General features: G+C 37.3%; 1 protein-coding gene across 1 annotated transcript in view; it reads right to left on the bottom strand.

Annotated features, from left to right (window-relative positions):
- Positions 1-14,738, bottom strand: part of LOC136028204 (protein Jumonji-like) — a 57,637-nt gene that overhangs the window by 5,604 nt on the left and 37,295 nt on the right. The window contains exons 6-8 of the mRNA XM_065705918.1: positions 9,164-9,442; positions 811-1,017; positions 196-362 (exon numbers count right to left, since the gene is read on the bottom strand). Of these exons, the coding sequence (XP_065561990.1) occupies positions 196-362; positions 811-1,017; positions 9,164-9,442 (653 nt within the window). The remainder of the gene's footprint in view (positions 1-195; positions 363-810; positions 1,018-9,163; positions 9,443-14,738) is intronic.

Genomic DNA, 14,738 nt, shown 5'->3' with positions numbered 1-14,738 from the left:
CTCAATATTTATTTACCAGCACTGCTATCTGGAAATATAAGCTCTTCGATTAAAATCGAAAATCCCATAGCCCGAACTGAAAATGAATGTCTGATGAGATACAACAAAAGCTTTCTCCAGGTCAACAGGATTGTAAGAAAGTCAAAAATGGAATATAACAAAAGCTTAGGCCTATAAGGTATAGTGAAAGCTTACCATACACGAGGTGAGCCTGAGTGCATAAATTCAATCCAAGGAAGCCCATGAGGATCACGGAACCAGCAACAAGCACTAAACACCATTCCGAAATGCAGAATTGGGGCAGTTACACCAATTATTCTTGACATACTTCTTAAAACAGATTCACTGCTATTTGTCAAAACCTACAATTATTTGGTATAATTAACCACATAAATATTTTATGAATTAGGGAACAAGGAAAAGAATTACAGATTATCTACATAACAGGAAAAGTTATAATTGCATTTTTAGTAATACCCATTTATTATTTTAGGACCAATTTCGTTTTAAATCTGAGCAGGTAAGAAATGCACACTTGTACAAAGTATATATATATATATATATATATATATTGCATGGGCAACGTGAAGTGTTGCAGCAACCTTTGTTCGGCTTCGCCGAGTACAAGCGTTGCGAGAGAAACACTTTGGTTTTGTTTCCTCGCTTCGATTAAACGCTGAAGTTATTAATCTGTAAGGATCTTGAAATAAATACTAGGTACACCAACACGCAAAAGTTGCAAACTCCTTATCGCTGAAGATGATTGTAGCCTAACAGGCGATTATTACGACCTACGGAAAAAAAACTTACTTTTGGGTTCCAAGGATGTTTAGCTAAAGGTGATTTCGAGGAGGGGAAACCACAACCAGTGTCTCCGGCGTCAACACTCCCAATGAGTACACACGTGTGCTGAAGCTGAGTTTCAACTAATCGCCAAAATCTTCCCTCTATAGTCTCGCAAGTATCAGAATCGTATGTTAGCTGTGCACTTGCATTCTTAGCAACCCTCTTAAAGTCCTGAAAAATATTTTAACATTACATTACAGATTCTTCAAACACTATTTTAAATAACTGTTCAGTGTCCGTAAACCTGGCCAATCACGTGAGGTTATGCCAAGGGCAGTTGAAGACAAAATAACTTATGAAGAATTTTATAATCAGGATCTAGTTTGTTTCACATCATCACAAGAGATAGCATCGTGTTTTAATAATAACGATTTATTTTAACCCTCTGTAATGAAATGTACTTAGAGGAGTACAAAGTAGAGGAAATTAAAAAAAAGTGAAAGCACTATCAAGAAAAACTCACAAGAGAAATAACATCTCAGCTACTAAGATAAGACAATTAAGCAATGCAGTTAAGGCCTAGCCGAAGTCCAAGCATTTTACTCCCTAGTCAATTCTTTTTCTGCGGCGGCAATTTGGTTAAAAACAAAGTTATCAGTTTTCTTCGTCGCTTCAACTAAACAAACATGAAGGGGTTAAACTTAAGAAGTTTCTCACTCAAAATTACGATTAGGTGCAGGTTATCCTTAGCAATTCTTCTAGTAATTATTTATACAATATAATTTTTTTGTATATTTATTAACCGGTAGTTTGGTGTCTGCACACTACTAATTCTCCAGACTCTGTTTAAACCGGTTACAACTAAGAAATACTTGACTGAATCGCTCCTGAATAATCCGAGTGGTTAATCCGTTGGTCTGATTTATGTATTCTCACGCGCTCCGATTACAGCTGTATCTAGTCGTTTGAGAAGAATTTTTTACTTCAGAACACATATATGTAAAGTATTTGAAGGGACTGCAGCCAGCAAGTATATATTATAGAAATAAGTTTCTGATAGTTGAATAGAATATTCTTTGCTCTATTTTACACAACAACAGTATCAAGTGTAGCAATCTAGAATGCAAACCCGACACAGGTTTTATATATATTTTGGAATTATAAAATAAATAATTGTTGGCTTTAAATTTTGATTAGATTAAAATATTCACCAGATTTTTTTTATATCTGTTAAAATAAAAACCACCGAAATCACAAATTCAGGAACGTCAGGCAAACTCCAAATGTTTAACATGTAGGTATAGGAAGATTCCTTGAAAGCCCGTCCTGTCTTAAATGGAAAGTCGAGAATATTATTTCAACACCTAGAGAACCTGTCCACAAGCTGGTTCATTTTTGAAGAAATATAAAAACTCCGTACCTAGTTGAAATGTACCGGAAATGAGTCTAAAGTGGCAGCTGCAGAAGATATTTTGAAAACAGAGGAACTGAGAATTTACCTTTTTTCCACTCAGATAGTGCGAAACAACTTCATAAAGAGACGACGAAGATGACATGTGGGGCAAAAAAAAAGCGTTGCAAAGTCTGCTCAAAGTTATTTTTAAATATTTACCTAAATATTTCAGAGATATAGATACGGAAATAGTTGCTTGGCCAACATTGATAGTTACGGCAGGGTGCTGAGACGAACGTTAGACGAGAAGCTCAGTTTTAGAGGAGGCGACTTGGAGCCCAATCTCATTGAGACCAGAGCAGGCTAAGCGAACTGTATTTTGGAGAGCTTGGTGATCGTCTGGTAGTAGAAGAATCTCGTCTGCGTAACGGGTGGCTACCTTTCCGAAAAGTGAAGGAGTTGCTTAGTTGGCTACTTAGCTGTATCCGTATGGACGCATTGCCATACCAATCCTTCAAGATACAGTAGAGAAAAGGGTTTATTCCACTTCTCAACAGAGAAAAAATAGCCTGTGAATGAATAATGGAATCTAACGACTTTTAAATGTCGATCGCACACACATACAGATTCTTTTTCAGCATCCGATGGCGGTCTAAAATAGCCAAAAAAGTTGCGTGTGCGTTTTACACGCCAAAGCCTTCACAGAATCCAAACTGGTTGTCTCTATGGTTGCACCTTATCGGTAACTGGTCTGTACGATTCAAGAACCTTCGGGTTTTTGCTCTTCATTAAGACACAGGTAACAAGACGTTTAGGAAGAGTAATTAAAAAAATTTCTGAGCAATAACAGCCTGAAACAGCAGTGACAAATATTGTATAAGAAGTGGGGAAGTGGATAGGAGGTGGTCAGCTTGCACCCCACCGTTTCCTGGGGTTTTACAACGTTTCATTAGACGAATTTGGGTCATGACAGCTGAAAATGTAACAATGACGAAGTTCCTCAGGCGGTAACGTTCGGACATATTGTGGGGGAGAAAATGTTAATAGGTAGCTTGAACAAGAAGAGGATCATCAGAGAAAAGAGAGGAACATTTTTTTTCCTACGCAGCCATATCTATCGGGTTAGATTGGAAGGACGAACTTGTGTCAGCCTCTAAAGTCTCTTCCAAAGTTGCTGGGATTATTTTTTATCTCACGTGTTGCCGTTTGGAATAGGCTATTTTTCAGACATCAAGAGCTTTTAAGAACTTGCGCGTAGTTGACTTAACTATCAAAAAATAGCACCCGAACGGGGACAAAAATAGCACCAAGGTTTTGAGCCTTACTCATGTTAATTTCTGCTCGTTTTGAGCTTGAATCGGTTATTTATGGTAATTTCTGTTTGTTTTGGGTTTCATTTATGTATTAATGCTGATTTTTGGTAGTTTTATGCTTTGTAGATTATTTTATTCTATTTTTTCCCATATTTGGTTTAATGCAGTTTTTTGCCTTTTTTTCAAAAACTTATTTTGTGGAAACAGCTTTTTTAATTAATATCTGTTCGTTTTATCTTGAAATAGTATTTTTCAGGGAAAAAGAAAATGATAGTTTGAATTTTTCCGGTTTTTTTAAGAATTTACATTTTGGCCTGATATTTATATGCTGGAGAAAATTTGTTAACAATTTTTAACAGCATGCACCCTTTTGAAATCTTGACACAAATAGTAGTGTTTAATTTAGTCATATACATCCTCTATTTGACCTGATAAAAATAAAAGATGATTACATTCTCAAAAATTATATCTATGCTCTTTGACAGCCCAGACACACTTACACTCTTTTAATTTAGTTAAGGTTTAAGAGCAGATGTAGTAATAGAAGTAGCCCTGGAAGTTTGAACTTAATACTCTAAGTCGTTCTTGCTATATTGCTGAGATGTCTTATTAGCAACCGACATAAACACTGCGTTTGGATCTATTCTTAAAGCAACGTTTAGTTTTCAAGCATAATGAGCAAATTACATAACTTTGATGGGTTGACATACCCAGTTACCCTGGAGATACTAGTATAGTTACTAGATCATTCAACTATGCTGAACAAAATTGCTGTTTTGAAATTTTGATTGGAAATGTTGGGAAAATTATGAGCAAAAGAAGAGGGCTTACTGACCTCCAATCAGACTCTTAAAGAGGGAACTAGAACTTCCAAAGTTCCAGACAAATTAGCTCTATTAAAATATGAATGATATTACTAGCTATGATAGAGCCGCACAGCGTCCTTATATGTCCTTTTAATACATGCACGCACATATTTTTTTTTTCGTTTAACTGAATATCTCCCTAAACATTCCCCGAAAGTTTCAACTTAATGCCATTAGTGCTGTTAGTTACATTAAACGTATAAGCAGCATTAAATATATACACATATTGGCTTCTGGCTAGTTCAAAATCCGTCGCAACTTGCCCCGAAAGGTCTAACTTTACAATATAAGTCGTTATTCTGATATTGCATGTCCCCCTTTTGACAATTTACATGATCATTGTTTATTTTGATTTAGTTCAATATCCGCCTAAATATTCCTTGAAAAGCTCCACCTTAATACCCTTAGCGTGTGCAGTATCAATAGTAGGATTGTAGTAGTATGCACATGGCCCCTTCGGTTTTTTTCAACATCTCCTTCAACACACGATTAAAGTTTCTACTTATTACCATCAACGGTTTCTGAAGTATTTCTGGTACGTCCTCTTGACAACCTATGTGGGAACAGTGTGTTTTGATTTAGCTACAAAACAATTTCAATATTGCCCAAAATTTTCACCTTAATACCCTTAGCTTCAGTAGCAATAGTAGTAGTACAAGTAGTTATAGCATTTGCAGTTGTAGTAGTAGCATTAGAATTAATAGTAGTAGTCTTAGCCTTAGTGGCAGTAGTAGTAGTAGCAGTAATAATAATAGCATCAGTAGTAGTGGTTGCAGGAGTAGAATCAGTACTATTATGATGCAAATACTGTCTTTTGGTTTAATTCAACATCCTCCACACCAAGCCTTGAAATTTTTAATTTCAAACACAAAACTGTTTCTAAAATATTGCTGGTATGCCCTTTTAACAACCTACATACGGATGGCGTATTGTGATTCAGTTTACCTACACCCCTAAGATCTCACCGTAACATCCTGAGGTGTAATTTTAATATCAGTCACAGCAGTAGCACTAGTGCTCAACTTAACATAATTAGCCATTGTTACACAATTGTCGATATGTCTTTTTGATAACCTATATATTCAAATACTTCTTGAAATTTTTATCTTAATGCTCTTAGCCTTAGAAGTAGTTGCAATAGAGGTAGTAGTTGGAGCAATAGTAATAATAGTGGTAAAATTAGTAAATGTAGCAGTGGTAGTAATATTAGTAGCAGTGTGCACATATCCCTTTTGGTCAATTGATCTTCTCCTTTAAGCATTGTCTGAGAGTTCCAACTTAATACAAAAATCAAATCTTCAGGTACGCTATTTTACCAATCTAAATGCATATAGTGTCTTCTGTTAGCTCGAATTTGCCATCAATTTTCTCTCAAATTTTACTTGCATATACAATAATAGCAGCGGTAGTAGCATGTACATCTTGCCTTTTTGTCAGTTGAACGTCCCTTTCATGATGCCCCGGAAATTTACCCTTGAATGCCTTCAAAAATCCTGCTGATGTAGGCTTTTGACCCTCTTTTGACACCCTTTTCACCTTAATCCTCTTACAAAGTGTTGCAATTGAAGTAGTAGTTGGAGCAGTTTAGTAGCAGTATTAGTAAATATAGCAGTGGTAGTAGTGTTAGTATTGACATGCATATATTACTTTTTTGTCAATTGATCTTCCCCATTAAGTGTTCTATCAAAGATCCAACTTAATACCCAAATCCATTCTTGAGATACGCCCATTTATAAATCTGGATGCAAATAGTGTGTTTTTATTTGGTTTGAATTTCCCTCAATATTCTGTAAAATTTTCACCTTCATACGCGAAGCCTTAATTGTACTACCACCATATTAGTAGTGTCGTAGTAGGAGCAGTAGTAGCAGTAATAGTGTATTATTATTATTATTAGTAACAGTAGTAGCAGCAGAATTATTAGCGGTATTAGCATGGACATTTTGCCTTTTGGTCAACTGAACATCCCACTCATGATACCCCTGAAGTTTCCTTTTGATACTATAAGGCGTTCCAAAAATATTGCTGATAAGCCCGTATCAGCAATCTGTATGCACTTAGTATGTTTTGATTTAGTTCAAGTTTCCCCTCAACATTTCTTCAGATTTTTATTTCAATATCATCAGCCTTAGTAGTATTCGCTACAGAAGAAGAAGTTTTAGTGATAGTAGTGATAGTAGCAGTAGCAGTTGTGATAGCAATAGAAGCCCCAGTAGCTGTAACAGTAGGGTTCAAATATTGCCTTTTTGGTCAATTGATCATCTCTCTTATCATTTCCTGAAAGTTCCAAATTAATATACTTAGTCATTCCTAAGTTACACCCTTTAGACAACCAATATGTACATAGCATGTTTTGATTTAGATCAACACTCCTCTCAACATTCCCTGAAGTACTCCCCCTAATGTCCTTCATATTTTGGGAAAGTAGAAGTCAAAGATGCATACCCTTTCTCAATAACACAAATACCATATTTGAGCAATGAACAAACTGCCTAAATTGCAGCGCTTGCCCTGAGACCTCGTGTGGGGGGTGGACATCCAAAAACCCATTATTACTTAAACTTTCAACAATGCTGAAAAAAATAAATGTCTCAAAACTTTGTGTAGATGTTTGTTTTGGGAAACGATGGAAATGGGGAGGGGAGCTGATTACTCTCAAATCACTTTGAATCTTAAAAAGGACGCTATAACTTCAAATTCCATTAAGACCTTATATGACTTTAGGGTATAGCTTACAGCCCTTTCTCAAGGGCTCTGGGGGGTTGTATCAACCCTGGATGCATTTTTATATGTTCTTTTGACTATTTAGAACAAAATGGCAATCTCACAATTTTAATCAGATGCTTTTGTGGAAAAGAGGGGTAGTTGGGAATGGGTAATTTGACCTTCATCACTTTTGAGTCTTGAAATGGAACTAGAACTTAGATTTTCAACTAAATGAGCCACCCCTAAAGTTTATACAACCACCCCTTCCATAAAACCATAAATATCCCTGGGGCATAGCTAATAACCCTTGTCCCCATGATCTAGTGGTTTGTATCAACCTCAAAAGCCTTGTTATATGATCGTCAGACTATTTTGAATAAAATTACTATCTCAAAATTTCTATTGGATGAATTTCGAGAAAACACAACGTGTGTGTGTGTAGGGGGGGTGGGGTTAGCTGCCCTCAGATCACTTTGACTTAAAAATGGTCCTGGAACTTCTGATTACCAATCTAATGAGCCCCCTCTGAAGAATATACGATCACCTTTTCTATAATAATCTTATATGCCCCAGGGTAAACCTTACAGCAATTGCCTTGAGGGGTGTGAGGCATGTCATCCTCAAAGACATAGTTTCCGGATCCTTCAACTACGCTGAACAAAGTTGCTATCTCAAAATTTTGATTGTATATGCTTGAGGAAATGATGGGCGTGGAGGGGGACGGTTGCTCTCAAATTACTTTTGACTCTTGATAAGGGCATTATAACTTCCAATTTCAAATCGAATGAGCCCCATCTAAAGTTTATACGACCATCCATTCCACAAAAACCTTATATGCACACAAGGCATAACTTACAACCCTTTTCCCCAGGGCTCTGGAAGGTTGTGTCAACCCAGGACGCATTGTAATATGTTCTTTAAACCATTTCTAATAAAATAGCTATCTCACAAGTTCAATCAGATATGATTGGTGAAAAGAGAAGTAGTCCTGGGGGGGGGGCTAATTGCCCTCCATCACTTTTGACTCTTAGAAGGGAACTAGAACTCTTAATAAGGGCCCTATAACTTCCATTTTCAAATTAAATGAACCCCATCTAAAGTTTATATGACCACCCATTGCATAAAAACCTTATATACCCCCAGAACATAACTTACAACCCTTGTCTCAGGGCTCTGGGGGAGACGTGTCAAGCCCGAAGGAATTGTTATACGTTCTTTAGACTATTTTGAACAAAACGGCTATCACACAATTTCAATCAGATGTGTTTGGTGAAAAGAGGGGTAGTCGGAGGGGGGGGGCTAGTTACCCTCCAGCACTTTTGACTCCTAAAACAGAGTTAGAAATTCTAATTTCTAAATAAACAAGCCTCCTCTAAAGTTTATACAGCCATCCCTTCCACAAAAACCTTAAATCCCACCAGAGTATAACTTACAACCCCTGCCTATTTCAACCCTATAAGCCTCGTTATATGATCTTTGGACTATTTTGAATAAAATGCCTATCTCAAAATTTCTATTGGGTGCATTTCGGGAAAACACGACGTGTGGGGTTGGAGGGGGGGTAGATACCCTCTGATAACCTTAATTCTTAAAAAAGGACTAGAAATTCTGATTACCAATTCGACGAGCCCCATCCAAAATTTATACGACTACACTTTCTATGAAAACTCTATATGCCCCAGGGACATAGCTTTAAACCCTTTCCCCGAGGGATGCGGGGGGGGCGCCCTCAAAGATTGCCGGATGTTTCTTTTATTACATTGACCAAAATGGCTATCTCAAAATTTTGATTGTCTGTTTTTGGGTTAATGACGGGCGTGGGGGCTATTTGCCTTCCAATTACTTTTGACTATTAAAAATAAGCCCATTTTGAAGCTTCTACGACAGCTCCTTCCATACGAAGTGCCCTAAAAAAAAAAATGAAAAAAAATAAATAATACACTATGTCAACATCATTCTTTACTAGGCAGCGCAATATATTGTTCATTTTATTTCCCCCACGCTCCACCAGCCACATTGCGTCACTTCGGTCATTTTTATGGTTCTTCTAGTTTTTTCCCCAGAATTATACTCTAAACTAAAGAATGAGGAAATAATACCTTTAAGGACATACTCCTTCCTTTGATAGTACACTCATCTTTTTCTTGCAGTGGATCATCCTCTTCCTCAATTGGTTCATTACTCAATCTTTTCTTGAACCTTTTGTCCTTAGCAGCTTCTGCTTCTTCATAAAGCCTATTACGTTCTTCTGGTGATAATAGATCGTAAGCTAAAAGATACTTGATGTACAGTTCATCTAGCCTTGCACTTCTATCCTGAGCCCATTTTGGTGCTCTTAAGAAATCACTTACGGCTGCCCATTTCTTTTCTTCAATAATCTGAAAGTTGAGAAACATGATTATTTCGGCTTTAGGTTGCACAAAGGTAGGTTCGATTCCTCTATACCCCCCCCCCCCCTAAGAATAAGAACAAAGTGCATTGAATAACCTCATGAGCACTTTCCCTTCTTCTTTTAAAGTTTAACAATAACCTGAAAACGAGAAAATGGTTAACGCTGCAGATCATTAATACGTACATAATAATGAACGGTACGAAAAGAATGGCCCTTATCAGGACGAACTAAGCTCAACAATCGAAGTGGCTCTTATCAGAGTAGAATGACCCCTATCAGGACGAACTAAGCTCAACAATCGAAGTGGCTCTTATCAGAGTAGAATGACCCCTATCAGGACGAACTAAGCTCAACAATCGAAGTGGCTCTTATCAGAGAAGAATGACCCCTAACAGGACGAATTAAGCTCAACAGATCGAAGTTTTGGAAACAGTTATATTGACGAAAAATCCCAAACGAATGAGAGAAGGATCTCTATAATAATTACAACATTAAATTCGACATATTTCAGAAGCCAAAAGTAGATATGTCAAGCTAAAAGCAGCATCAATAGAGATTTCACATTTTTCGGGAGAAAGACACTCAGGTATTTCACATTTTCCAGTTCTAAGTAATTTTTTGGAAAAACTTCCATTTTTAAGTGCATATGTAAGTATATATACAAGAAATATACATCATACAGCTTAAAATTGTATTAACTCTGCGATTCTCTATAAGAAACTTATTTATTACGGTTTTAGCAAGAGCTAAGAGCTCATATGGCACTTGTGACGAGGTCGGAAGAGCCGAGAGCTCATATGGTACGAGGTCGGAAGAGCCAAGAGCTCATTTGGACGAGGTCGGAAGAGCCAAGAGCCAAGAGCTCATTTGGCACTTGTGAGAAGGTCAGAACCTAAAGTTAAACTTTATAGCACAAGATCCTTCTAAATATCAAATTTCATTAAGATCTGGTCACCCTTTCGTAAGTTACAAATACCTCAATTTTCAAAATTACCTCCCCCCTCCCAATTCCACCAAAGAGAGCAGATCCGGTCCAGTTATGTCAGTCACGTATCTTAGACAGGTTTCTATTCTTCCCATCCAGTTTCATCCTGATCTCACCGCTTTAAGTATTTTCTAAGATTTCCGGTCCCCCCAACTGCCCCCCCCCAATTACGTTTGATCCGGTTGAGATTTAAAATAAGATATCAGAGTTACGAGGTCCTTCTAAATATGAAGTTTCATGAAGATCCGATCACTCCTTCGTAAGTTAAAAATACGTTATTTTTCTTATTTTTCAGAATTACCCCTCCCCCCCCCGCAATTGAGCGGATCCGTTCCAATTATGTAAATTACGTATGCAAGACTTTTGCTTATTTTTCCAACCAAGTTTCATCCCAATCCTTCCAATCTAAGGGTTTCCCATCATTTTAGGTCTCCCCACCCCAAACTTCCCCCAATGTCACCAGATCCGGTCAGGATTTAAAATAAGAGCTTTGAGCCACGATATCCTTCTAAAAATCAAATTTCATGGAGATCCAATCACCCATTCGTAAGTTAAAAATACCTCATTTTTTCTAATTTTTCAGAATTAACCCCCCCCCCCCCAACTACCCAAAAGAGAGCGGATCCGTTCCGTTTATGTCAATCATCTATCTAGGACTTGTGTTTATTTTTCCCACCATGTTTCATCCCGATCCCTCCACTCTAAGTGTTTTCCAAGTTTTAGGTTTCCCCCTCCCAACTCCCCGCCCCCATCACCAGATCCGGTCGGGATTTAAAATAAGAGCTCTAAGACACGATATCCTTCTAAACGTCAAATTTCATTGAGATCCGATCACCCGTTCGTAAGTTGAAAATACCTCATTTTTCTAATTTTTAAGACTTACTCCCCCCTCCCAACTACCCCAAAGAGAGCAAATAAGTTCCGATTATGTCAATCATGTATCTGGGACTTGCGCTTATTTTTCCCATCAAGTTTCATCCCGATCCCTCTACTCTAAGTGTTTTCCAAGATTTTAGGTTTCCCCCCTCCAACTCCCCCAATGTCATCAGACCCAGTCGGGATTTAAAATAAGAGCTCTGAGACACAATATCATTCCAAACATCAAATTTCATTAAGATCCAATCACCCGCTCATAAGTTAAAAATACTTCATTTTTTCTATTTTTCCGAATTAACCGGCCCCTTCTCCCCCCCCCCAGATGGTCAAATCGGGAAAACGACTATTTCTAATTTAATCTGGTCCGGTCCCTGATATGCTTGCCAAATTTCATCGTCCTAGCTTACCTGGAAGTGCCTAAAGTAGCAAAACCGGGACTTTAGGTTTTCCCCCTCCAACTCCCCCCAATGTCATCAGATCCGGTCGGGATTAAAAATAAGAGCTCTAAGACACAATATCATTCCAAACATCAAATTTCATTAAGATCCAAATACCCGCTGATAAGTTAAAAATACTTCATTTTTTCTATTTTTTGCGAATTAACCGGGCCCCCACTCCCCCCCAGATGGTCAAATCGGGAAAACGACTATTTCTAATTTAATCTGGTCCGGTCCCTGATACGCTTGCCAAATTTCATCGTCCTAGCTTACCTGGAAGTGCCTAAAGTAGCAAAACCGGGACCGACAGACCGACAGACAGACAGACCGACAGACCGACAGACAGACCGACAGAATTGGCGACTGCTATATGTCACTTGGTTAATACCAAGTGCCATAATAAAAAAGGCTGTTACCTTTTTCTCTTCTTATCTGACCAATCGTTTAATTTCTTGTTCAGTGGTATTACTTATTCATTTTTCAGTTCCAAACTGGTGTTCTCACGGTAGTGTGCTGGGTTCTAGTTTATTTTTCGTGTACATTAATAACCTTCTAAAATTTTTTGCCTTTGCGAAACCTTTATGTTTTTTGACGAGGTTGTAATTAGGTTCTCTAATTTGAATATAAATAAGTTTGTTTTGAAATGTAAATCAGTGTTTAATTATTATTTCTGATAGGTACTTAAATATCAAACTTGTTCTAAATCAGTTCCAATCTTTCTATTCAACATACTCCCAGATTATTTGTATCTCCTAGAAGTATTTTTAATTTTGGGAACGCATCAAATTTTACGAAAAGCTTCAGTTAAATATTTAAGGATTAATTTGGACGAAGATCTTTCATAAAAAAGACACGGTTATACCTTTTGTCTGAAATTTCCACGCAACGTGGGTTTAATATCTCATTTTTCTGAGTTATATTTTAATTATGTATTCTCTTGTGTTAATTCCTATTTGGGGCTCTACGTTCCACCTGCTTATTAGACCCGTTCAGATTCTACGTAATAAAGCTATTAAGTTTACTTACTCATACAAATCTATTCTTCCAATCTTTTGAAGCATGTAAAGATCTTAATTGTATCTCAACTGTAATAAATTTCGGTTAGATCCTTATACTATCTTTTTTTTTTACCAGTAAATTGCAGAATTAGTTTCAAATTCTGATAAAATACCCACCTTCGTACCACAATTACTTTACTCCTAGTCTGAGTAATGAGTAGTTTACAATTACTTTCGTTCAACAACAAAAGCCAGTTTCTCTGTTCGACATACTGGCACTAATGTCAGGAGCACATTGCATTCCGAGCTAAACTTGAAAAAAGGGTTAATGCTGCTGAAAGAAATTTTTAGAAGAAATTTGGTTTGTCTTTTTTTTTCCTTTTTTTTACGTGTGTTTCAATCATTAATTTCTATTACTCGTGGCTCAATTCTACCTTCAGCATTTTAGTGGAGGAAAGATGTGGGGAATATGGTCAAACCTCGGGGAAATTGCATTAGAATTTTTTTTTTACACCAAAATGTTTAGAAAAATAAGCAGAATTGTACAATCCCTCTTGCACAAGGGTCCCAAATTTGCTCTTGAAGTGGGAAAATGAGGGGAAAATCGATTTTTGTGTTTATAAATATTTTGGAGTTTAAATAGTCATTTCCTAACAAATCAAGCATGCTGACTCCAAATCTGAATTCAGGTTTCCATTTTTCCGTATCTTATTGCCCAGTTCTATCCTAAAAGGACGCGGTGGAGGTTAAAACTCGAAATTAAGATGTTGTAGTACTTTTTTTATCGTCTCCTATGAAATGAATGGTGGCGAATTCGAAAATGACACTAAAAACTTGATTTTACGTAGTCAAGCACCTCATCTTACCTAAAAAGGTTGTGAAAATTGACATATTTGAACTAGCTATTTTGATCATTTTTGGTTATTTTACCATTTCATGTCAAGCTAGGAATGGTGCCTTAGAATATGAGTCTCGCACAGTTTAATTTCAAAACAGTATTCTAGAATTCCCTCCCCCTTCAGTTTGCGGTTTCCATGCCGTTCTTTAGCTGATCTAATCAGTGGGTTCATCTACCATAGTACTTGCTACATGACTGGGTTCAAGACCATATAATAGGTTTGCGCCGTTTGATTTGCTTCCGAAAAAAGGACAAAAGAATAAAGCTAAAGAACGCGCTAGTCGAGCTAGAAAAACTAGTCATTACCTTTGACCAGCCGCTTTACTGGAAGCCAAAGTGTATCGTCGATGCAGAGCCTGCCATAAGTGCTTTAAGAGATGATATTATTGCCGTAGGTGGATTCCACACGCGCATGAGTTTCCTATGAGCAGTTGCCTTCCTTATGGCTGACTCGGGAATTTTGGAAATCATAAGTCATGCATACGTGCCTAACACTGGGCAAAGTATGTTACAAGACAAAGCTCTCTCTCATGCCGTGGGAGATCATGGTCTGTTGGAGGTCGTAAAACTGCTAAATACCGTAAACTGCCAAATTCACATACTCTAAGTTAGCATAATCTTACGTAGGTCATGTGAAGACATTTTGGTCAGACAGTGATAGTTTTTGACTGACAATGAAATACCAACGACGAAAAATTGCACAGAGATGAAGAGAACCAAAGGTTTGTTGCATCCAACGATTGAATTCTTTCCTAACATGATCGTCAAAAAGTAAGGAAGAATTCTTTATAAGTCTGAAAAATAAACAAAGCTTCATCGACCTATTTACTGAGAGGCTGGCGAACTCAGGATGTTAAGTTCTACAGGCTCAGGATGATGCCGATGTCTTAGTTGTAGAAACTGCAGTCAGTTGTGTTGAAAATTTGTCGACCACTTTGATTTATAATGCCAAGCTTGATGCATGTGAAATCTTTATACAGACGAAAACGCATGAAAATAGCCGACAAGTGTATGACATAAAGAGGATCAAGAACAAACTAGGAATCGAAGGAACAGAAAACCTACTCGTTTGCCACCCAGTTTCCTGC

The sequence above is a fragment of the Artemia franciscana genome, chromosome 6 (assembly GCF_032884065.1).
Source record: "Artemia franciscana chromosome 6, ASM3288406v1, whole genome shotgun sequence".
NCBI lineage: Eukaryota > Metazoa > Arthropoda > Branchiopoda > Anostraca > Artemiidae > Artemia > Artemia franciscana.
This window is presented reverse-complemented; position numbering and strand designations above follow the sequence as displayed.